At 43.1% G+C, this 23,751-nt stretch overlaps 1 protein-coding gene across 1 annotated transcript in view; it reads left to right on the top strand.

Annotated features, from left to right (window-relative positions):
* The window catches only part of UTP20 (UTP20, small subunit (SSU) processome component, homolog (yeast)), a 70,958-nt gene that overhangs the window by 33,365 nt on the left and 13,842 nt on the right, over positions 1-23,751 (top strand). The window contains exons 25-48 of the mRNA XM_009894413.1: positions 417-542; positions 1,169-1,335; positions 1,851-2,059; positions 5,092-5,235; positions 7,765-7,844; positions 8,207-8,433; positions 9,392-9,536; positions 9,977-10,064; positions 11,481-11,624; positions 12,252-12,302; positions 12,393-12,545; positions 13,088-13,243; positions 13,651-13,791; positions 14,735-14,872; positions 16,178-16,317; positions 16,835-16,914; positions 17,767-18,056; positions 18,555-18,694; positions 19,176-19,308; positions 20,099-20,197; positions 20,848-21,015; positions 21,754-21,920; positions 22,605-22,746; positions 23,043-23,159. Coding sequence (XP_009892715.1) covers positions 417-542; positions 1,169-1,335; positions 1,851-2,059; positions 5,092-5,235; positions 7,765-7,844; positions 8,207-8,433; positions 9,392-9,536; positions 9,977-10,064; positions 11,481-11,624; positions 12,252-12,302; positions 12,393-12,545; positions 13,088-13,243; positions 13,651-13,791; positions 14,735-14,872; positions 16,178-16,317; positions 16,835-16,914; positions 17,767-18,056; positions 18,555-18,694; positions 19,176-19,308; positions 20,099-20,197; positions 20,848-21,015; positions 21,754-21,920; positions 22,605-22,746; positions 23,043-23,159 — 3,445 coding nt within the window. The remainder of the gene's footprint in view (positions 1-416; positions 543-1,168; positions 1,336-1,850; positions 2,060-5,091; positions 5,236-7,764; positions 7,845-8,206; positions 8,434-9,391; positions 9,537-9,976; positions 10,065-11,480; positions 11,625-12,251; positions 12,303-12,392; positions 12,546-13,087; positions 13,244-13,650; positions 13,792-14,734; positions 14,873-16,177; positions 16,318-16,834; positions 16,915-17,766; positions 18,057-18,554; positions 18,695-19,175; positions 19,309-20,098; positions 20,198-20,847; positions 21,016-21,753; positions 21,921-22,604; positions 22,747-23,042; positions 23,160-23,751) is intronic.

Raw genomic sequence — 23,751 nt, 5'->3', positions numbered from 1 at the left:
GTTGGTCAGTGTCTCTGACACTGTCTCAGTGTTTTTGTTGGTCTCAGTGTTTTTGTTTACGGGAAAATGGCAACAGTTTTATTCTGTCCCAGAAGATTGTATGATTAGTAGTTGCATTTTTTTTCAAAGAGGTCTTTTGTACTGATGCTTTATAACCCAGAGTGACAGCATAAAACTGTAGTTTGTGGTTGAATAATCTCTTCAGAATGTGTCCAGGAGGTACTTTCCTATGCAATTACCTTAAACTTGCTGACTTTTTAAATTTTTTTTTTTTTAAAAAAGTGTCAGAACGTAGTACTTTAATATTTTATATACAGCGTAGATTAGTTAGGTAGGTAAGTAGATATAGATGCATGTGTGTGTCTGTTTATTTTTACAACCCCTACCTGCCCTCAAATACTGTTTATTACTCTCAGGGAGAACTTGCAAAGGCTTCTGGAGGACAAGAGCTTTAAAGAAGAAATAGTTCATTTCAGTATTTCTGAGGAGACTGCAGTAGTAAAAACAGAGCATCGACCAAATCTCATCCCTGTTCTTATGAGGTCCGTCATGAAGTGCAGGTTTAAAGGTTTCATGTCACAGTCCCATGAGCAGAGATGTAATGCTGCTGCTTCTAATTTTAAACAGTTGAGATAAACCTATGGTTAATTGTAGTGTTTGATGACTTGCTTAATTTGTGATGTTCTGTATGGTTTCCTTATTAACCCATTTATGTAATGTGTTATGCAAATGGTGTCTTCTTTAAAAACAGCATTTTGGTAAATACTTCTTCTAAAGCTTACAGAGAACTGTGAGATGATTTCAGTTCACTGGGTATTACCACTTATTTTTATTAAGATACAGTGATGCAAGTTACCGTGCAGGTCGCTGTTTCAGCAGTAACTGCCCTCAAGCTAGCCTGGAGGTATTCTAGTTTTATACCTGAAGTCTCCAGTAAAGCTTCTATTGTAGTAGCAAAAGCTGAACTTTCACTGGGATGTTTTTGGCCACTGTGTAGTAATTCAGTGGAGAGCCTGAAGGCGCTGGGGCGGGGGGGGCGGGGGGATTTCCACTCAGTTTGTTCTCACTAGGGAATGTTTTTAAATGAAATGGAGTTTCTCCTGCAGAATGAGACTAGGAAACAGATGGCTTGCTGAAAGCTAATGCAATCTCTTTTTGGCTTTTGAAGAATTCTCTATGGCAGAATGAGAAACAAAACAGGGAGCAAAACACAGGGCAAGTCTGCAGCAGGCACTCGCATGTCAATTGTTCTGCGATTTCTTGCCGGCTCGCTGCCAGAAGAGATACGGATGTTCTTGGATCTGCTCTTTGAAGCTGTGAAGCAATTCAGTAATGGTAGGTATGGGCAGTAGGACCTGGGGGTATGGTACTTCCTGACCTGTAGAGATGTGGGAGGATAAATACGCTTAGTACTGTTATGTGCTTCAGTTTGTCTCTAATAGTGCCATGAAAGGATGAAAGTAAACTTTTGATAAGGAGTGGGATTCCCCTGAGCTTTTTCTTACAAAGCACAGTTGCTCTGTTATCCAGGTCAGAAAAACGTAATGACTTGCCACAGTTGTGCAAGTAAGTTGTAGTAGGCCAGGAGTGAGCAATCACTGGCATTGTAGGCTAGCCTGCGTATGATGGGAATAAACAAAGGTTGTAAAGTGCTCTGATGCTATAACAGTGGGAGACATGTGAGTGTCACAGAGAGATGGAGACCTGGAGCTGTGGTTATTTAAAAAGCTGAATGTGAGGAACTGTAATTTAGGGCCAGATTATACTAGTTTTCATTGAAAATTGTTTTCCGTAGTGAGTATCTTCATGGCACTTCTCCAGACAAGTTGCTGTCCCTTTGCCTATTGCAGGGCCTTGCCAGACTGCAGTGCTTCGAAGTATGTCAGAGTTGGATTTAGCTAAAGTCCTGCCTCTTGGGCGTCAGCATAGCCTCTTCAGCGTTCTCGAAGTTGTGTTGAAAAACATGGGACATTTGATCCATCAGTACCTGCCTGAAATTCTACAGATTCTGCTCTGCATGACGGCTGTGGTATCCTGCATCCTCCAGCAAAGAGAGAAGGTACGATATATGCATAGGTGTACATGTATGTTTACACATATGCTTACAAACATGTACATTAAATTAATTTCCCTCCTCCTCCTCCTCCCTTCAGCTTGCACATGTGCACCTTCACTGGTTCAGATAAAGATATGTTTAATGCCAGCATGGAGTGAAGGTTAACAATTGTTTGTCTGTCAAAATAGAGGCCAATGGTATTTTTCTGAAAGTGCTACACGGCTCAGGCAGTGCAGGCGGATATTTAGAAAGCTGCTTTGGACTGCATTTGTGTTTGAATTACTGAATAGAGAGTTGGCGGTGATCTCTGTGCGTTGCTACCTGCTTGCTCTGTTAAGATAGGCAGGAGGGAAAGGTAAATGACGGGTGTAATGAGATGTTATGGCAGGAAGTTTAAATTGGCCTTAAAGGTGTAGTTTTTTGGCTGCAAGGATAAAACATTTGAGATAGGGAAGGAGGATTTAAAGTTGCCTGCCTGAGGACTTCAGAGCAAAACTTGCCTTTGAGGTGTTGTGTAATGGTGCTAGACTCCAGGAGAGCTCAGCATTGTGGATGATGACAGTGATTATCTACTGTGACTGTCTCCTGCCATGGAACACAGGGAGAACATGGCTACCAGCCATGCATTCAGCACACCAGAAGCACGTTCAGCACTGTGTCAGGAGTAGTCATGCTAATCTAGTGTCAGCCACATACCTGCAGAGCACTGCACGTGTTTTTTCCCTTGCTGTGCACTGGCTGTACGTGCAAAAAGGGTCAGTTGAGGACAACATTCTGTTAAAGGTTGGCTACACCTAAAGATGGGGCATGTTGACTTACTGCTGCCCTGTGGCCAGGACAGCAGTGCAGAGATCCCTGAGCTCTAGCCCAGCTAGCTCTGGTGGTCTGTTGCCAGCTATTTGGAAGCTGTGACATTGAACTAGGCTTTTCTGTCTTTCTGAAACCAGTGCCTTTGCCAGGTTTCAATCCAAACAGGAAAAGGAAAGCTTGAGTCTGGTCCGGTGCAGAGCCTGAGCGTACATCAGGTGTGAAACAAGCAAACTGCCCAGTCATCATCATCACTGCAGTGTTGAAAGGAATTATAAGATGATAGACTGAGCAAGTGGTATGTTGAAAGGAATTATATGATAATAGACCGAGCAAGTGCTATTAGGTAATGAATGTTTTGTCACTATATGTGTGTGTTCTTGCCAAGACCCATCTGTGAGCATTCAAGGTTAGAACTTGTCTTGAAAACAGTCCATCAAACGCAGCAAGCCCTTGCAGTCAGGCAGCATCCAAGGTCCCATAGTTGCCTGCAGGCTGCACAGAACCCTGTAACTGTCTTCATTTACGAAGGGGACGAGCAAATTTTAGGATAGCAGCATCCCACAGTCTGACTTAAACAATGGATTGCGTGTGCCTACATGTTTTATACTGGGAAAAGAGTTTTAAAAGTTGCTTCTTGCATTGCTGGGATAGTCACACTTTGCCAGGGTTACCACAGTAATTCTGTCACTGTTGTGTAACATGTGGAGTGACGGTTTGTCATTTGTCTGAACTGAATTTAGCACTTCATTAGCCCGTCAGATGTTAAAAGCTCAAGGAAGGGTGTGAGAAATCTGTTTATCTTAGCTAATGATTAGAAGACATTCTTGGAGTTTGAGAGTAATTTATTGGAGGCTGATACTGCCTGGAGAGTTAAACATCAACTTTGACTGTTTCAAGCCAAGTTATTAATTTACTGTTTCCTACTGTTCGTGTTCAGCATTGAGTTTCTTTGTCCTCTCAAAGACTTGATCTCAGAGGACTGCTCTTACGGCAATTGAACAGTGAGAGACCCAAAATTATTTAATTTGGGGGTCACCATTAGCAATAGCAGCCTGGTTAGTGCTTTCTTTGGCCCTTCAAGCAGCTCATTTGCTGCCTGGAAGCTGGTTGTGCACCAATAGTATACATCCAGCACAGCGTGGGAGATCGTGGGCAAAAGCATGTTTGGTTCCTTTTCCACCATCTCCTCTTTGTCTTTTTACCTGTGATTTTGGGTGTAAAGGGAACATAGCAGTGTATTGCATGGTAGAGGGTAGTCTCTTCAGAAGTTCTTAGGTGCATCAAATTAAAAAATTGTGATGTCTTTCACCGAGGCTTTGACACCAAAACTGCTTTGCAGACTGAGAGATACAAGTGTTTATTCTATGTGGTGGGTCAGGATATGTACTGGAGACCTGGAGGAACCCAAGACTTAGCTCCAGTCTTGGACAGTGGCCTTTATTTATTCTGACACAGCTCTGTTGTTTCTGAGACTGGAGTTCAGTACCTCTGCACTGTGGAGCTACCTCATGTGTTTGTGCTGTGAGCTGCATTGCACAGTATGGAAATAATTTAGGTTACTCAGGTCAAGAATCTTCTCCAGGAGAAGAGTCAGAATGCGGCGGTGCATGAATAACTTAATGATCAGCTGTGTGGCTAATTTTCTTACTGTAAAGAAAGGAAAGAAAGGCTGTGGAATGTGAGCGTTAAATGGGTACAGGAAGCATCCTCCTGTAATGCTCCCCCCCCGCTATTGGAGGAGGTGATTCACAGTCTTAATTTCACTATTCCTCCCTCTTCTCCATGTCTGTCAATTTCTTTTCTTCTCAGTAGATCTCTATGGGCAAAGTACAAATCCACTTTTGACAGCTGATTTGGGTCCTTTTCTTGTGTAAAACAGAATTATTTAAGTGTCAGGGCTGGAAATGTAACTGTGTTGTAGCTTTCTGCATTTTGTCCAAAAAGGGCAAATGCTACTTCAAACCTGTCAGCATGGGTTTTCATGAGCTGAAGGAGTCTTGTGTAACTGACTAAGTGCAGGAACAGGCACCCCTTAGAAAAATTTAGGTCAGCTGTGCCAGGTAGATTGCTACTGTGAACAAGTTAGAGGAGAAAACAGAAGAACATGGTGATAGTTCCAGCAGAGGTTGTATATCTGGTCAGTCAATTCCCGTATTTAATTTCAGAACAAGTAGTTAGTGGCTGTCCTGCAAAGGTCTTATTGGGGTTTTGTTTTGTTTTAACAGGTCCAACCTAGGTTGATTAATCCACTGAAGAATTTGAGACGTCTTGGACTCAAGCTTGTGGCGGAGTTTTTTTCTGATTATGAGACCTACAGCTTTAGTGTGGAAGAGATTGATGCAGTTTTCCATGCAGTGGTGTGGCCTCAGGTAAGTATTTCTTGTTCCTCCAAACCAGCTTGTGTGTAACTTGTACCATGCAGAGGACTCCAGGGCAGCTGGAGTCCGTTGTGTCAGCTATGTCTGTCACAAGATTGGATATGACCTCAGACAAATTCTGGCATTCTGTTGTGTGTGTGCAAAGACAGTTTCTTGGCTTGTGTCTGGATAATCAAGACAAGTCCTGGAATAATCAAGTCACAGGCTAAAGTACAAATTAGTTCATCTGAATACAATGGATTCCATTTCTTTGTTCTTTAACCACAGAAGCAGACTCCTTCCATGGATGCTTCAGGGAAGCAAAATAATACTAGTCGCTCTAGGTGCACTTTCCTACTTCTGTGTGACGTTTATTGGGCCTGTGGTAGGGGACTGCAGAAACAAATGCCGCTGCAGGAAAGGCAGGAACCAGCAGGGTCTGTTGGTGGGCTGTGTGCTCTTGTGCCTGCCTGCTGGGAGTCCCATGTGAGCACAGCAACAAAGCACAGGGTTGTGGCCTTTGTCAGCAAAATTCAGATCACTTCTGAGTTGGGAAAATGCACTGTTGTGAGAGGAAGAGAGAACACGCAATCCTGAAAATGAAATTGTGCTGCCATGCCAGTGTGCAGACAGCATCTGAGGTTAGCAGCAAGGGCCTGTACCAGCTGCTGGGTTGTCTCTACTGTAAAGGCGCTTGCCTTCACCCAAAGGGTGACTGAGCAAGATGGGCTGACTTCAGCAGAGCTCATCCACTGAGACTTTCAAACTATCCAAAAGTCCAGCTGCCTTGAAGCAGAAAAGACTAAAAGAACACCAGGAGTAACTGCTCCGATCTATGAAACCCCAGATCTGCTTTTCTAGATGTTGTGTGTGTTTACTCCTACCTTGTTTCTCTGCTCTTCCAGTAATATGTGATATGTAGCATGTGTATGTGGACAAACAGTAGATAAAATACTTACAGGCAGTGTGTACAGCTCTGTATTTCACTGAGATGGGCAACAAGGAATTGTATGTTCCTGGTTTGTCTATGGAGTCTTCAAGACCAGGGTGCCATGCTGGCAAAGCAGTGAACATTTTACTGCAGTCCCAGAGCAGTTGAAGCACGTGGTTCAGGCTTTAAGACAGCAAAGCACTTAATGCTTTTGGGGAGCATTGTGTTTGGAAATGCTGAGTAAATCTGAACGTGATGTAAAATTGGGTTTAGTCAGAATTCCTGTTGTCCTGATAGCTCTGTCTTCCTGACATCTGGTTTTGGAGCTTGTGTGGTAGTACGATCCAGAAGCTCCCTCTAGAGGGAGTTTCCACCAGTGAACTCCATGAAGATTTGGTTTTGGCAGAAGAATCGTTTGACTCATGTTCTTTCCTTTTTTAAGGCTATGGAACTGAGGTGTATAAAAACTCGTGGAGAGGAAAAATTGTTTTAAGCCTGTTGTACTTGGAACTGGAGTTTGCTGCTCTTCACACCCGAGGAGTTTGCTGCAGAGGCTCAATATCGTTACCCTGAACAGCAGCATTCCTGTGTTTTAAGCCTGTTGTACTTGGAACTGGAGTTTGCTGCTCTTCACACCCGAGGAGTTTGCTGCAGAGGCTCAATATCGTTACCCTGAACAGCAGCACTCCTGCAGGGCTGAATTAACGGTTTACCCTTCTCAGAAAAGATCTGTTTTATGCATAGCAATAACATGACCAGCCTTTGGGGGCAGGAGAAGAAGGTTTCCAAGACCCTGGCTATGATGGTCAAACCTGCCTTCTTTTCTGTTATGCTCAGGTCTTGAGCCCAGACTGCGCTAGTCCAAATCCTACATGCACCATCCTGGCTGTTGCCCTTGAATGCACTGGAGCCTCCTCTACCTGTGTGTTCACTAACAGTGCCCTGCTGACAGTCCCGCTGTGGTCAGGGTGGAAACCCAGCTGTGTGACTTGTGTGCAGCCTGTTGGGTTGCAGAGTGGCAGAGAGGAGGGAGTCAGATGTGTGCGCTGGGTCTCTTGCATGTGCCCAGTCATATGAAGGAGCAGCAGCTACTGTGTGGGGCATAGACTGGGCAACTCTTAGGTGGGATTGTTTTGGACACAGAACCCTTGAAGGAGATCCCATTCCCTGGGTTAGTGCAGTGCTTGAGCCTCTCCTTGAGCAGAGATGGTGCTTTTATAGCAGCTGAGGTCATGGGGACATAGAGCAGATGCCGGAATGGCAGATGCTGTGGCCAGGACATAGGAAGTGTGGGAGGAGTGAGTCTTGGGTGTCATGCATCTCATAGGTATGTCCAGGAGAGGTTGCTAGGTCTCTGCAGCAAATGTGAGGCTCCATGGGGAGTCACTTTCAAGATGAGGGCAAAAATGGTAGCTGGAGTAGTGTCTAAATAGGTGTAAGATAATCTAACAGTGGTTCCACAAATATTGAGGGACCTGGAAGAATGGTGATGAAATTATTTTCTACAAAAGGTAAACTATAGCTTGTAGTGGGGTCTTTGTTAGAGATGAGGTTTTTAAGTGGCTCTACCTACTTGTGTTGCATTGGTGTGTGATTTTTATCTCCTTTAGGTCTGCAGGTTGGCTTCAGAGAGTCAGTATTCTCCCACTTTTCTGCTCAAACTCATTCACACCTGGAGTAAGAATCCCAGGTAAGTGTTCTCGCAAAGAAACACGAGTACTTCTGAGTATACAAAATTCAAGAATCTGTGACTGAGATTCTGACATGGAAAGTTGTAAGAGAGCTGTTTTTGATGCAGACACTGTGAGAAATTCCAACTCAGCTGTCCTGAGTGATTTTTACCTCTTTCACAGACTCACTGCTTTTCCTTTTATAAAGTATCCTGTATGTGTCTTAAGACATGTGCTTTGTAGGCATGAAAAACTTATATACAAATGTATGTAAAAATGGTATTGGATCATTAGGTTAAGAGCAGACTTCTTTTTGCATAAAAGAATTACAAAGTTCTAAAGTTAAATTTTCAGCGTGTCTTTTTTATAATCTCTCTCTCAGGTATTTCCCCTTGCTGGCCAAACAGCGGCCAGATCACCCAGAGTGTGATATACTGTCAAATGTCTTTGCTGTGCTGTCAGCCAAGAATTTGTCTGAGGCCACATCCAGCCTTGTGATGGACATAGCTGATAGCCTTCTCAACAGCCCAGATTTTGAACCCACGGAGCAGGTTTCCAGTTTGAGCGTGACTGACTGTGTTGTCACGGTCACTGGAGACGTGACAGAAGGTATGCTTGTGTAAGAGTCGTGAGAGGCCCCTTTGGTGCTTTGGATGGAGGTGTTCGATTAAGTTGAGGTCATCTTTGTACTGATTGAGAATACCGGGGAAGGAGAATTCCCAGTGGAGATGGAAAAGTCAACGTACGAATTTGTCTTGGCATGCTCAAGAACTGTAAAGTCCTGCTTGACTCATGACTAGTGAGATTCACATTTGAGTGTCAGGGTCCTGAACATACAGAAATTCCTTGTGAAGAGGGAAAATGTTTGTTTTGTTGATCTGTTTTGTCTGTGAAGCTTTGAATGATAGGATAACTTCAAGAGCTGCATTGCTGACTTGACTCTGAGCCTAACATCAAGTTTTATATAAAAGCCCACTCCCAATATGCACATGGTTGTGTATCACTGATGTTTAATCTCTGCTCCCTGATAAGAAAGACCTGCCAGTGATTCCTTTTTTCTTAGAGGGGTAATAGCCAGGAAGGGCGGTATGCTGTGATTGATGCTGTGGAGCCATCTTTCGCCTGTAACACTCAAAGGTAGTGGAAAGGAGAGCACTTATCGCTGTGACTGAGTTATGGCAGCTTTGATTTGCACAAGAGGTCAGTGGTAGAATAAAGAAAACTGCATCTATAAATGTACTAGCCATTTTAGGAGACAGTTACTACCTTTGAGGAACCTCCTCGGTACCTTTGGATAAGCCCACGCTTAGCGGAGCTGTTACTGAAATCTGTGAGGGGAGCTTTTATTCTCTGTGTGGTCCCAGCAAGTTAGATTTGGTCTCAGCAGGTGCTGGTGCATGTCCCCAGCAGCCAGGTGCCCTACACATTCATAGCTCCTATTGATTTGTTTTCTTCTGCTGATGACAAAGTTCCTTTGTGTTTCCCCCTTTGTTTGTGTAGGGTCGGATCTCCCTTCTGTTGCTTGCAGCACAGAGCTGGGTGTTGCTAACTGTTGTATCCCTTACAGAGACCCTTAGCCTAGGTTGCCGCTTGGTTCTGCCTCATGTTCCTGCTGTACTTCAGCACTTCAGCAAAACAATGTTAAATGTGGAGAAGGTGAAAAAGAAGAAGTATAGAGCTCAAGTCAGCAAAGAGCTGAGTATACTTTCCAAGTAAGTGATTCCTTAGAGCTCAAAACAGTTAAAAAGTTGGGAGGAGGGAGGAAGAAAGAGGCTTTTCATAATAGGTTGCAAATTAAAAAACATTAGGTCTCAAACTATTTACATTTAGAGCAGTTGAAAATACCTTTCAAGTTGCTAGTGACTGAGAGGGGAAAAGTTTTCAGAAATTGATTCTAGCTGTTTCTATTGCTGGTACTCAAAACTAATGCCTCTTGGGTGTAGGAAAAGGTACAGAAATGCCTGCAGTCATGTGGCACTGAATGCTTGGGCTGATACTGTGATTTTGGTGGGTACACTCTATTAGCCTGGGTACAGATGGATGGGCTGACAAAGCCTTCTGATATGGCACTAGTGCTGAGTGAGTTCTTCTTTGCTGTATACTGGTGATTGGATTGATATAAAATAGTAAATTACCTTGTCTCATTGTGCAGGATCAGCAAATTTATACAAGAAAAGAGTCAGAATTCAGTCCTTGTGAGCCTTCTGCTCCCTTTCCTTTATCAGAGCAACATGGAGCAGGTAGGTAGAAATTACTTCCCTCCCCGTTGAAACATATATTTTTCTTTTAATAAGTAGATTTGTTTAAGATGCAGTTAAAAATCTTAGTGATTATGTGCCATTTCTCATGATTAACCTGAAGTCTTCATGTGTTTGTAGTCTGCTCGGCATGCCGTGCTGTTGCGCGTTGATGTGTACAAGTCACCAGATGCTTTGCAGCGATGCCGGTGCTCAGGCTGACTCTGTTCCCCCTTTTCCTGGGGAAGGTCTGCAGAAGTTTTTATGCAGTCTTTACCTCCTTTGCCACAGTAGTCAATCCACCAAATTCCTTGCAGTGTTTGAAACAAACGGTTCTTTTCACTGTGGATTTTATGCACCCCAAATCCAAAGGCACAGCATCTGGACAGCAGTATGAATACATATGGTTGAGTATGTAGTATGTGCTGTGTGGCAGTGCTACATTCATCTATTGCAGGATGAAAGGCCAACATTGTACAGTGCTATTAACATGCTCCCATAGCTCCTGCTTCCATTCTACTCCCTTCCACTCGCAAGGAATCCACTTGTGGGTACAGAAGCGTATCTCAGAACTGAAACTTCCCTAAAATCCTAAATTCCTCAGGCATGCAAAGCATGTGGGCTGCAGTTGAAAGAAGCAGAGCTCTCCATGGCTTAGGCTTTTGTAAACTGTTAAATAAATGAAGCACTTCGGATATTGGTAAACTATTCTGTCTGGGTTTCCCTCTCTGCCAAACCTTGTTTTCAGAAATATAGTCCCATCTACAATGAAGGAATCTATTGATAATTCAGCTTGATTGCCTGAGTCCTTGGATCGAGGTTTGGGTCTTGTTTTTCTTAAAAAAAAAAAAAAAAAAAAACCAACCAAAACCAAACCAAAAAAACCCCATGCAGTTACTCAATAAGAGATTTTTTGGTTTGCAGAAAGAACTGATAGGCAGCAGCCTGTAGCTTCTGCTTTGCAAGTGGTCATTTAATTGTTCACAGAGGGTTCTTGGTTTTTAAGTGTCTGAATCATTAGGGGACCATATATGATTTCCATTCAGGGAGATCATACAAGTATATGGTGCTGTTAATGTTTGTTTCATAGATCAAAGCAAGACTACTTTTTAAAGCTCTATTGGTTCTCCTGACCTTGGAGTCATTTGAGGAAAGACACAAAAAAGAAGTCTTCATCGTCATGGCATTCTTCTCTAACACCATGCTTGTGTTTAATTGAAAGGTTGCAAGCACTTCTGAGGGATTTGATGATTGCACTGAGTGTGTCCTCCTAATTTTTTGTTCTCATTAAGTGTATGTGATCTGGATAAAATACAGCAAAGTAGTTAAGTTCACTCTGTGTCTTGAAATATTTCCCAAGCAAATGAAATAATCTTGTGAGGTTTTGGTGTTTATTGACAGTTCTCTCTTTTTTTGCAGGGTACAGAGATTGACATTCTGGAGACAGTGCAGAACTTGCTGAGGCATTGCTCAAACCCTACGAGCTTTCTCAAACCACTGGCAAAGCTTTTTTCTGTCATTCAGAACAAACTGTCTCGACATAAGTTGTGCTTGGTATTTCAGGTATTGCATTTTTAGGTTTCTTTCTGTGCTTTTTTTATTTGTTATAAGAGATCAAGAACAAAATAATTAGCAATATTTATCTTTGTTGTATATGAGCTTAAAAACCTTTTTAATCTACATATCTGTTAAGTGAAAGTAACAGAATTGCATATGGTAGAAATTAACGAGCTGCAAGAAGACTTGTAAAAGTTTTGGTTTACAGCCTGCTTGATGTGAGCAAGAGAAGTGAAATAAAGCATGCTTCGTCCATAACAGATCCTATATCTTTATGAAATAAGAATGACTTTCATCATCCTGAAGATTATTTTTGTTTGTATTCTTCTCTCACAGATTTATAGCAGTCAGGCTGTTTTGTACTTCTTTGAAGTGACTTGCATATTTATTTTTTTTAATCAGGAAAACCCACAAAATGCTCAGTGTAGATATTTAGAAACTTAGGAGCTTAAAACACACATCTTCCAACTTACGGAAGATTATGGAAGAATGGCTCTTGTTAAGCTTCTAACAGGAGAAAAATTGATGTTGTTGCTTTCTTTATTTTTTTGTCTGCAGTGGTAAAGTCTTGAGTTCTCCAAACTTTTAACAACTATAACAGTTGTTAAACTATTTTCTCTTGTTTCTTTTTAGACTTTATCTGATTTGGACAGTGAGTTGAAGTACATTACTGATGTTGTTAAGGTATGCAGTTTCTTGGCTCGCTTTTTCCCCTGACATTGTATTGTCACATTTCTGACCTTTTTTCATGAATGATTTGTTGCTATTTCTTAGCTGAATGCCTTTGATCAACGGCATCTTGATGATATCGACTTCGATGTACGTCTGTCAGCATTCCAGTCAATCACAAGCCACATCAAAGAAATGCAAGCAGTGGATATCAACTTCCTGATTCCCGTTATGCACAACTGCTTCTATACCATCCAGGTTGGCTGAATGTTCCTTCTCTTGCTTTGTGCACTGTGTCCATGATGTATCTAACTTCCAGATTATTTCCACTAGCTATTTTTTGACACTGCAAAATGTTCAGAGAGCATATTTGAGTCCTACAAACACCTGTTTTTAATTTGTGTCTGTTTGCCTTTTCACCTGTGTGTCCAAGAGGGGCAAATACAGTGCAGCAAGAAGGCTCACTGAAGAGCAGTGCAGCTTTCTATCTGTGAGCCTTGGAACTGTTTGGTCAATTTGTGCTGTATGAAAGGCATATTACACTCTTGAAAGGCTGCTTTACTTTTTGTAGCGGTGTGTTCTGATTGTGTGGGCCTGCTGGTAAATCTAAAAGAATTTTTCCTGTTTGGAAGGGTGGCCATTAACTCAGGGCTAGAGCATCTACAGGAAGGGTCTCAAGAGTTATTTGATCTCTGCAGGCTTTGTTATCTTCTGTCCGGTATTACTGTTCAGTCCAGTCTTTTGGGGATAAAAAGGTGTCATATCCAGTGTCACATGCTACAATTTCTTCATCCATTCAGCTAGGGGATATGGCTCTTAGTGACAACGCAAGCCTTTGCTTGACCAGTTTTATCCGCCGACTGGCAGAAATCGACCACACAGAAGATGACTACAAGGAGCTAATCCAGCACACTCTCCTGGAGTCTGTGAGAAGAGGGCTGAAGAGTAAGACTGAGGTGAGGCACTGTTACCTGATTAAACATCTCCAGCTGTCTTCAGGACACCAGGGCATATGAGACTTCTTATAGATGAGGTCTTTGATGTTGAAGTTCTTCTTTGATAAGAAGTGCAGATACCCGCTGTAATCAAGCTTTCCCTTCATTTGAAATCTTACAAAAATCTAACAAATTGTAAAACCCCATTGTCATGTGTTTCTTTGCCATTGTTCAGCTTTTCTCAGTTGTAGCTCATTCTCTAGAAGAGAGACTTCAAGTTATGTGCAGTCCAAAATAGAGGTGTATTTGCTGATACTAAAGAATATTGCTTGGCCTGAAACACTCTGTAAATGACAGCACTGCTGTTCTGAGGAGTGTGTAGCAGCTTCTCTGAGGGGTACTTAACCTTCGCTGCTTGCTGTTTGCAGGGCATCCAACAGGAGTACACATCATTACTTTCCTGCCTCATTCAAACGTTCCCAGCAAATCCTGAATTCCGGGATTTGGTCCAGTTGACCAACCGCCATGATCCCGACATGGACTTCTTTGAGAACATGAAACACATGCAGGTAAAGGGCAACAGGCATTCCCTAGCGCCTCTCTCCCCCTGCCAAAGCAAAAGCATTTTACTATGGAGTAATGTTTTCTAAAGCATCTGTGTGCTGTCTTTACAGAGAAATGAAACCTGTGTCATTAGATACTGTAAAAAAAAAAAAAGGGGGGGGGGGAAGATGTTAGCATCATCACATGGGTGATTGCAAATCAAAGTCGTATTTCTATCTAGAAATGTCTTGGCTCTGTGATTTAGCAGCACTGTTTTTTACCACTTCCTAATTTAGCTACAAGAATGGCTTTAATTTTAAGTGATTGTTCATGATCTTGAGCAGGCAACTTCACATTACAACCTGTGTGTGACCCTGACCCAGCCCACAGTCAGCAACAGTGTCCTGAGGATCGCTCTGATATAGGTAGGGAACAGGTCTTTTTGGTTTTAATAGCCTGTTCCCTGCTACTTTCTGTCTGGAGGCTCTGCAGCCCCTTTTCATTCACAGGCCTTTATATTATAAATGTTGCACAAAGCCTGGTTTCCTGTTTTTTTTCTTGCAGTATGAAAATACAGTGTTTCTCCTGCTTATAGAGATGCAATCCGAGAGAGCCTTTGCTACATCTGTAGTTATATGTAGAGTCTAAATTTTTCCCTTGTAATTTTATCAAGCCTTCTCATCCTGTATCAGTTGCCTCCCTTGTTTGATAACTGAAGACGGCGCAGTCTTAGGATTGTGAATTCACAGTGAAATATCACATTGAGTTGGAATATTTATTGCGGCAAAAGGCTAGTGAAAGCCCAGAGGCTGAAGGAGAAAGGCATGGCCTGTCCTTGACAATAAACGTAATGTGTTTATGACATTACTTAAAATTGAGGCATTTTCAGAACTGCTGAATGTATGTGCTCCCTTGTGCTAGTTGTGACTCAAGGGCCACCTTATTCACTGTCTCCCATGTTTGGCTCAGATCCACAGGAGGGCACGAGCTCTGAGGAAACTGGCTAAGCAGCTCACTGAAAAAACCCTTGTGCTGTCTTCCAAATCCCTGCAGAACTACATCATGCCTTATGCTACTACTGCCATTTTTAATGAAAAAATGCTTAAGGTAGGCTTTTAAATCGAATGCATCCATTTTGAATATTTTCATCTTTCATGTACCATTCACCTTAAAAGACTAACCAATTCAAAAGGCTGATAGGTTTGTGGAGTGAGTGTTCCCGTTTCAGACAAGAGTGCTGTTCTTTTGGTGGCAGAAAGAAGGTTTGGAAGGTGCATATGCAGTCTGGGCCCAACCCCATATCTGTTAAACCTCACCTGTTTCTCGAAGATGATCTCTTAAGTATTTGGGGTTTGGATTTTTTTATGGTGTTTTTTTTTTTTTTTTTACTTGAGGTTATATTTGTTTGCAGTTTTGTAATCAGATTATTATTTTCTTCCCCTGTCTCCGAACCACTGTCTTCCTGTTCAGTTGTGAGATTAGTCACTCTTTGGCAGCAGAATGTGTGTGGTGGGGAACACGGGCTAAATAAGGAATAAACTGTTTTCTCTGGAGTTATGGAGGAACTGCAGGAATCGACTGAAAACCTCTGAAATGATTAGTAGAAATCATTAGTGGCTTTGTAATTAAAATTTGAAAGGTGACATTTTGTTAGTCACTTCCCATACATTTTATTGAAAACCTATGCAGTGAAATTACTTATAATTGCAATGTGGATTGACTTTCTACTTGTGACTTGGAAAAGCAAGGTTTCATACTTCTGTAGAGTTACCTGCACACTATCAGGAGAGCATCAGAGCTGTTTATGTCAGACCAAGCGAGTGTCTAATTCGCTTACTGTCAGAAATATTCTTCCGAAGATGAAACAATTAGAGCTTAAGCACAGGACTGAGCACCTGCAGCCATACAGACTGTGCCCGTCAGTAGAGTGACTGCAGTTGTTCTTTGACCAATGGGAGGTAAAATGCATTGATGGAAAAACCTTGGTGAAGACACAAACACATTTTATTTCACATCAGAAATGGGTTAACGATGTGTATTTCTAATGGCTCAGTATAGCCCAGCAATGTGCCATGTGTCTGTGGTTAGATATCTTGACGGGTTTTCAGTTCTTCACACAAGTGAAGAACTAAAGAAGACCATAGATTTAGTTATGTAAGAAAATTTAAATGTGTGCAGAAATATTTGGAGGTAGTGGGTCTGGAGAGCTGCTTGGTCAGCTGTAATTTTTGTTTGTTTGTTTTTGGTTTTTTTTACCTGGTGGTCGGGAGGAGATCTAAAAGAGCAGAATACCAGGCATCCCCACTAGACAAATATTACTTCTTCTGGCTCTTGTTGCTTTGACTAAAGTATGCCTTAGACACATGTTCATCATTAATGTTAACAGCAACTGAATTTCTGTCTTTTGGGCAGCATGAAAATATGGTAACAGCCTCAGTTGAAGTTGTTGGAGCTGTCTGCCAACATCTGTCATGGTCAGCGTACTTGTACCACTTAAAGCATTTCATCCATGTCCTGCAAACAGGACAGATCAGTCCGAAGCTGGGAGTCAGGTAGGTACGGTGAGCGATGCTGCTCTGAGTTTCTTCAAAGACTGCTAAGGCAAAATTGAGTGTCTTAAGGAGTATCACATGGATTTTAGCCTCTTTCCTGGAATGAGAGATTGCCAACTTTGAGCTGGGTTTATGTAAGTGGAAGTGGTCATGGCCTTGCAGCCTGCACCTGTGAAGGATTAAAAAGTCGTTACTTTCTCATGCTGTGTCTCACTGAGCGCATGCCAGCATTAGCAGCTTCTGCTTCTGTCAGGCTGTCTCTGCTCCTGGGACACATCCATTGCTCCACTACCACTGTCTGTGAGGTTTCACAATAAGCTAGGTCACAGAATGCATCTACCTGGAAACAACCAGTTTTTATTTCCTGGGTTATTATTTCAGGGCAGACCTTATGCTGCAGTGTCACTGAGTCTGAAGTTTTCCAAAAAGCACTTTTAAAATTTTCTGTTGTGTTAGTCTATGCACCCTCTCCTTTTACTGTAGAAGACTGATCTCTCTTCATGTTTTCCTTCTGCAGCTTGTTAGAGAGAGTGCTGGAAGCCTTTCACTTTGACCATGAAACGCTTGAAAAGCAGCTTGTGACCATTGACAACCAAGGTGAGATTTCTGCTCCTGACTGTAGAAACACTACCTCTATCTGCTTTAAGTGCAGCTAACCAAATTTTTGTGGTTTACTCTTGATGTCAGCTACTTCCAGCTTTTGTTAAATGTGCATATTGGAAGCTAGTTTTGACTTGCCTCCTCAGGAGCAATGCAGACCGTCCTCTTGTGTGGTGACAAAGTGACGAGAGGTGGGGGGAACCACCTCCATGTTGCCTTTCCATCCAGGCCTCCATAAGCCAAAACAGCCCAGGCTGGGTTTATGCAAATCTAGAAGGTTCTCCAAGGTCTGCACCCACCCATGTGGCTGCTGTCACAGCTGAATTTTTTGTCCTTGATGTTGGCTGCTCTTATGGTTATCTGCAGCCTGAAAAGGGTGCTGTATGTCCTTGCCTTGCTTCCCTTGCCATTTCATGGGAAGAAGTGATATCTTTGGCTTCTTCGCCATTGTCGTTACTTATGTTGTGGCCTTTGGGATATCCTGAGGAAGGAGGAGGAAATCTCACAGGTGTGCTTCTCAGTACCTCTTGCCTTGTGGAGTTCTCAAATGTAAGTCAATGGCAGTTCTCTAAGGTTCAAGCACATTGACTTTTGCTAAGCTGTCTACGGACTTCAGCCGAAGAGTAACGTAGTCTTTGCTGGAAGCCTAACCCTGAGGGGTAATTATCAGAAACTGGCATCTCAGAGAGCTTCTCTGCCCAGTAAAACAACTCTGATGCTTACTCATTGTCTGCTGTTGCTGCTGATAGGTAGGAGCTTTGTCCAGAACAAAGCCATCACAAGAGTCTCTTTTAAGGGCTCAATTTTTGCGGCCTCCTATATTTGTAATTTTTGACAATTACTTGGCAGAAGCTGCTGACATGGACCTTGAGCCAGTGGTTGAGGGTGAAGAAGCCATGGAGCTAGAGCAGAGTGAAGGGGAAGAGGAAGTGGTTGAGGAAAAGAAAGAGAAGAATGTCCCTGAGGAGCCGGCAGAACCTCAGCAAGTGGCTGAGACATCTGAAGATGCTGAGCAAGTGACCAAACCTGTTTCTTTCTTACCCCGAAATAAAGAGGAGCTGGAGTGTCTGATCAAACACATTCAAGATACAGTTACAGTCAACATCTTGCCTAAATTGCACAGGTGTATTGTTGCAAAGGTGAGGAGTTGGTATTGGAAAGGTGTTTTGCAGGCCTGTGCTTCTACTGTAAAGGTTGGGGTGCCACTTCAAAGCCCAGTGGAAATCCAGCACATTTAAAAAAAAAAAAAAAAAAAGACACAACTGGAGAGAGACCAGCTGAAAGCATAAAAGAGACTTCATCTCCTTTGTTGTGTCATGGATATTACTGACAGACCCTCTGGCCAGTGTGGGTGTGGTATCTTTACTTCCCTGCTGAGAACTGGCTTGAACCAGACAAATGAAATGATTGACTTTGTGCAGCCTGTTGAAACTTCTCAAACACTTGCTAGCACCCAGCTTAGCTTCTGTATTGACAACACCGGGATTCATCTCACCTGTCCTTTAGCTGTGTGAGTTGTTCCTGTAGTCAGCAGATGATAGCAACTTGCCTTGTTGGCCTCTTCTAGGGTTTGTTGAGAAAAAGCAGGATTTGTTTATATATCATAAAAGTGCATTATGTCTTGCTCTCTTAAAAAGGTTAAAAGAGATGAGGAACACAAGCTTGTGAAATCCAACGTTGTGAATGATGATGAGGTAGTTCGTGTTCCGTTAGCTTTTGCAATGGTCAGGATGATGCAGTGTCTACCCCAAGAAGTGATGGAAGCCAACCTGCCAAGGTAAATCCTGCCGGAGCTCCTTAAATGGTGTTCATGGTGCTGGGGATGAGTGCAGGCTTATTTCTCAAGCTACGGTTACTTAAAAGGCTAAATCCAAGAGAGGCATCCTAACGGTCCTTAAATACTTTTTTTTTGAAACTCATTTTCTTAGTGATATTCCCCTCTGTCAGCATTTGACTTCTGTAAAACTGAATTTTAAAGGAACTTGGTAAATAAGAGCAGAGCTGTGAAGCAAGGTGCACAGGTAGGGGTGGCAGAGCTGGGGAAAGAATAATGTACAAAAAGAAAGGATAATGGGTGAAATGTCTTGAAGGACAGTAGGTATGTGTGTGACTATAAAGCCTTTCTATGAGGCTGTCTTTGAGTATAGTTCTGGTTGTGAAAAGGCCTGAAAAACAGCCTCTTTAGCTAGCAGTGTAATTAGTTCTCTGTTTGGGGGCATACTAAACTGTTTATATCTGTTTCCAGCATCATGCTGATTTTTGAGGAACAGATTTCAGGAAATCCGGGACGTTGCCCGTAACACTCTCACTAAAATCATGGAAGTGTTAGGAGTGAAGTACCTTCAGTACATCTTAAAAGAGATGCAGTCCACTCTTGTCCATGGGTACCAGGTAATGCTGAAATTCTTTAATGTGTTAGGAAGAAAATCCAAAGGGAAGCTGCTACCGAGATTGTTCTGCACTGGTAGAATAGCTTGGTATAATACAACTAAATACTCTTGCTGGTGCGTACATTGGTCTTTGTTATGCCGCGTGTCAAATGAAGGTCTTTACCCAACAAACTTAAAGTCTAAGCAGGGAAGAAGAGAGGATCTCCATTTTCCTAGTGAAGGGTTGAGGTATGGAGGTGAAGGATGAGTTTCTGGTTCCACTAAGATTAGTGGAAATCTTTCCAGTAAGGTCTTTAGGGCCAAGCATCATCTGAAGTGAGTTGCCACAGAGTCTGCAGAGACAGTATGTGGTGATGCTAATTGAAGTCTTGCTTCCTAGTTTCAGAGCCAAGGCTCTGACTATTAATTCATCTTTCTTCTTTCCACGGTGGTTGGGCTTAAGAATAATTTTCTGTATGAATTGCCACAGTGGAACAGGATGAGCTTTTAGCTGCTGTGAAAGTGCCAATTAGCACAGCATAAAAATATCAGTAAGAGCATTGGGGAAAGAGAAGATTTCAGCTCTCCTTCTGGTGTGTGGAGGGACAGGGTACTTCCTGCTGCTGGTACATGGATTCTCTTCTTCCCTGTGATTTTTTTTTTTTATTATTATTATTGGATTTTTTTCCTATAATAAGAGCTCAAGTGCAGTGTGTGAGTTGTGATGTCTGCTATGGGAGTCTCCCCATCCAGTATTATTAAAGAGTTCTATGCAGGGCTTTGGAAACATGATCTGTTCTCTTTTTCCGCAGCTCCATGTGCTGACTTTCACTGTGAACCTGTTACTGAAGGGCCTTGCTACTAGGCTCAGTGCTGGTGATTTGGACCCGTGCTTAGATATCCTGATTGAGGTAAAAACTATTCAAGATTGAAGGAAAGAGCATCATGAAGTGCCTGGGGCAGATTCTGGGAGGAGAAAGTTTTGTGTAGATTGTCTTGGTCTTGGTGACAAACAGGGCTGATTGTGTGTGTACTGCAAAGGAAGGAGACCGTTCTCCACTGAGGCATCATCAGACCCCTTGTAGGGTAGCAAAATATCTCTGAGGCATCATCAGACCCATTGTAGAGTAGCAAAGTATGTCTGAGACTGTATCCTGAGCCCTGCATTCCTGAGAAGGAACGGGTTCAAGATTAAGATAACTGTTTCTCTATACTCTAAATGGCTGAGCAAGTCAACAGACACCTAGACAACGCAGTCTATGGGGCCCAGGAGCTCAGCTGGTCGCCCAGATGGGTTATATTTGGATGTCTTGGTCTGACTGCAGTCCCACTTGTGCTATCACAACACCACAGAGGGATGCGAGAACAGCATCCTCATATGGTTTGCTCAAACTGAGGTGTCCTACATTGACAAAGGAAAGCTAGACATGATTTGTGGGAAAACTGGACAGTTGTTTTTTTCTGTGAGTGGGGAAAAAATAGTGTTATTCTGCTGCTACTGCAGGAATCTGGCTTTGCTTTTCTGTTCTGCTCATTCACTTGTCTTGCCTGATTTCCAAAGATTTTCAACCAAGAGTTGTTTGGGACTGTAGCTGAAGAGAAGGAAGTGAAAGGAATTGTCTCCAAGGTCATGGAAGCACGCAAGAACAAGAGTTACGATTCCTATGAAATTCTCGGAAAGTTCATAGGAAAAGGCCAGGTGACGAAACTTATTCTGCCACTGAAAGAGGTAAGAAAAGTCATCCAGAGTCTTTCTTAACTCTGAGCACTCTAAATTCTGTATGGTGTAAAAGAAACTCTAGAACCTCTAGGTGGCTACTCTGAAATTACCTATGTAATCCTGCTTTGGCTTCTCATTGATCTTTTGAAAAGCAGTATGCACTCAGCTCATGAAATGAGACTTTACTATTGATGTCCAGGACAGGGAATGGCATTCTGGGGAGCTTTCAGCTCATGCTAGAGAGGAAACATCCCACTATGAGTTCTCTGTGCCCTCTCCCTCTGCCAACTCTTATTTCCTCTGGATCTCCAAAGTCCCACAAGGCTGCTCTGTGGTTTGAGCTTTTATGCATGAAGGAAATCTCACCAGATTATGCCCAGGCTCTGTCCGTGTGCAATAATTGCCTTGTCAGAGATGGGGGTGGGGTGGGGTGAGCTGGGGTGGGTTTTTTTGGTTTTTCTTTTGAGTAGAGTGCAAGCTCACACAGAAATGGAGCCCTAGTTTGTTCAGGACCTCTGGAGTGTCCTGGTGGTGATAGGTGAACAGGCTGGAGAGAGAGAGAGAGAGAGGGAGGGATGTTGGGGCAGAACTGAGGTGATGGGATGTTGTTCATGTAGAGAATTGGGGACTTAAGGCAGCAGGTGATGAGGGGGGAATTGCTCTGGCTTTTCCCATGATTTTTGAATACAGATGGCAGATCATTGCCTTCATGTTGCCCTCCTGACTGTCTTGGTTGTGCCTTTGCAGGTTCTGGAGAGTACCACAAGCTTGAAGATAGTCCGGAAGGTGCACGAGGCGCTTCGTCACATCATGGCAGGGCTGATCTTCAATTCAGACATGAACGCAGAATCCCTCCTCCTCCTCAGCCATGGTCTCATCAGTGAAAACTTGCCTCTGCTCACTGAGAAGGCCAAGTGAGTTCCAGGATGTTATCCAGATGGTCTGTTACCAGCTAGGTTTGCTTGCAGAAATGGCAGCTCTGAAGTCCAACTGATCAAGTGTATAAGGGTTTCCTTGCTTTTATTTGATTTTTGTTTTCAATATGAGTGAATGATTTGGGCAGTAAGAGGGCAAGGAGAAAGCTTGGAAATAGGAGCGATCACTTCCTGAACTCATGGGAGTCTGCTCTTGCAAGTGCTCAGGGCCTTCAGTAAGGCTTTTTCACCATCTGGTCAGCTGGTATATGCATGTAGGCTGGCTTGCTATGACAGCTGTTTGCAGGCTTCTTGGAGCATAAGCCATCAGAAACTGAAATAAACACCAGTAAATGAAGCACAGTCAACAGTGGTGGGAGGTGTATTTGCTTGAAGGGACTACCAAACTTTTGCCTGTCCGCTGAGAAGAAACTAGTGGGGATGTTAAGCAAATCAGTGTGCATTTGTTATCTTTGTAATAGTGACATTGTTCTTAAGTCTGAGGGTACTGTCAAGCTGCTCTCAAGTTCATTTTATTTCATTGTGTTTTGGCTGTGGCCTGCTTTTTGCTTGCTGTGTGGGTAGCAGCTGAGCGCAGTCCAGCTCTCTTCACTCCCAACAGCAGGCTTGTTGTGGAGAGGATTGAAATCTGAATATTCTCCTTTTTCATACACTGCTTTTCAGAAAAAAAGTTGCCCCTCCTCCAGATCCTCGGCTGCAACCGGAGAGCTGCCTGCTGCTCCAGCCCACTCCCACAAGAGGAGGGCAGAAAGCACGTGTCAGCAGTAGGACCAACACGTATATCTTGGTTGACTCAGGACTTCGGGTAAGGATCTCCTCAGATACAAAGCTTTGCAATCAGAAGTTTTGTTAACAGTATCCAAAGGAAAGTATTCTGGATATATTGCATTAACACCACAGCCACGAGCCTTAACTTTATTTTGCACGTGGTAACTCCAAAAGTGCCTCTTAGAGAGCTATAAAAAGAGCTTAGCCTGTTGCAGATACTGGAATGGGGTATGGCATAAATTCTGCTATAACCTGAAACAATGTGGGACGTTACTTGACTTATTTAAGTCCCAGCCTGACTTTGAGATGAATGTCCTGTGCTTTCTATGCCAGCTGCTGCACATGAGCCTGAAGAGGTCCAAAGTAAATTCTTCTGAGGAGCATGCTTTGGAAATGTTAGACCCTTTTGTTCAGCTGCTTATAGACTGCCTGAAATCCATGGATGTTAAGGTACAGTTCGGAGCTGGAGTCTGTCTATCCTGTCCCTTCTACTAAGAAGGGTCCTGCCCACAAATGTCATCTTGCAGTTGATCTGCAAGAGAAGAGAAAGCCATCCAGTTTTCAGACCTGATTTCGTAGGTGTGCAGATTGAGTTGTTTGAGGACATGATATCCCCAAGTGGGATTGTGGCTGATGGAGAACTGAATGCTCTGTCCCTAGTGCTGCAGGTTCAAGTATGGACAAGTTCTCCTGGAGCGTATTCATACAGGAACTTTGCAGACTTCATAGACTATCTGTGAGGAGGTTCATGAGGTCCTGTGGCTGCTGGGAGCGGTGTTGTCGTAACTGTGGTTTCTTCTGATCCACCTCTGTTGTCTTTATTCCCAGCACCATAGACAGCCTTCTTTTGGGGCAGCTTTGGGTGTGAGTGAGCCTAGAAGTGAATCTGTTGAACGTTGAGTTTCCTGGGAATGGAAGGCATGCCTCATACGCTATCCGATACCTGGAGTTGGGCTTTCAGGTGACCTGGGGTTTTGGCAGAGCAACTTCTATGCCTTGGAGGCACCTCTGCTTCAGAAAGAGTTCCTGCTATCTGCTGAAC

Source organism: Charadrius vociferus, unplaced genomic scaffold, assembly GCF_000708025.1.
Source record: "Charadrius vociferus isolate BGI_N301 unplaced genomic scaffold, ASM70802v2 scaffold871, whole genome shotgun sequence".
In the NCBI taxonomy this organism is placed as follows: Eukaryota; Metazoa; Chordata; class Aves; order Charadriiformes; family Charadriidae; genus Charadrius; species Charadrius vociferus.
Note: the sequence above shows the minus strand (reverse complement) of the source record. Positions and strands in the feature narration are given on the sequence as shown.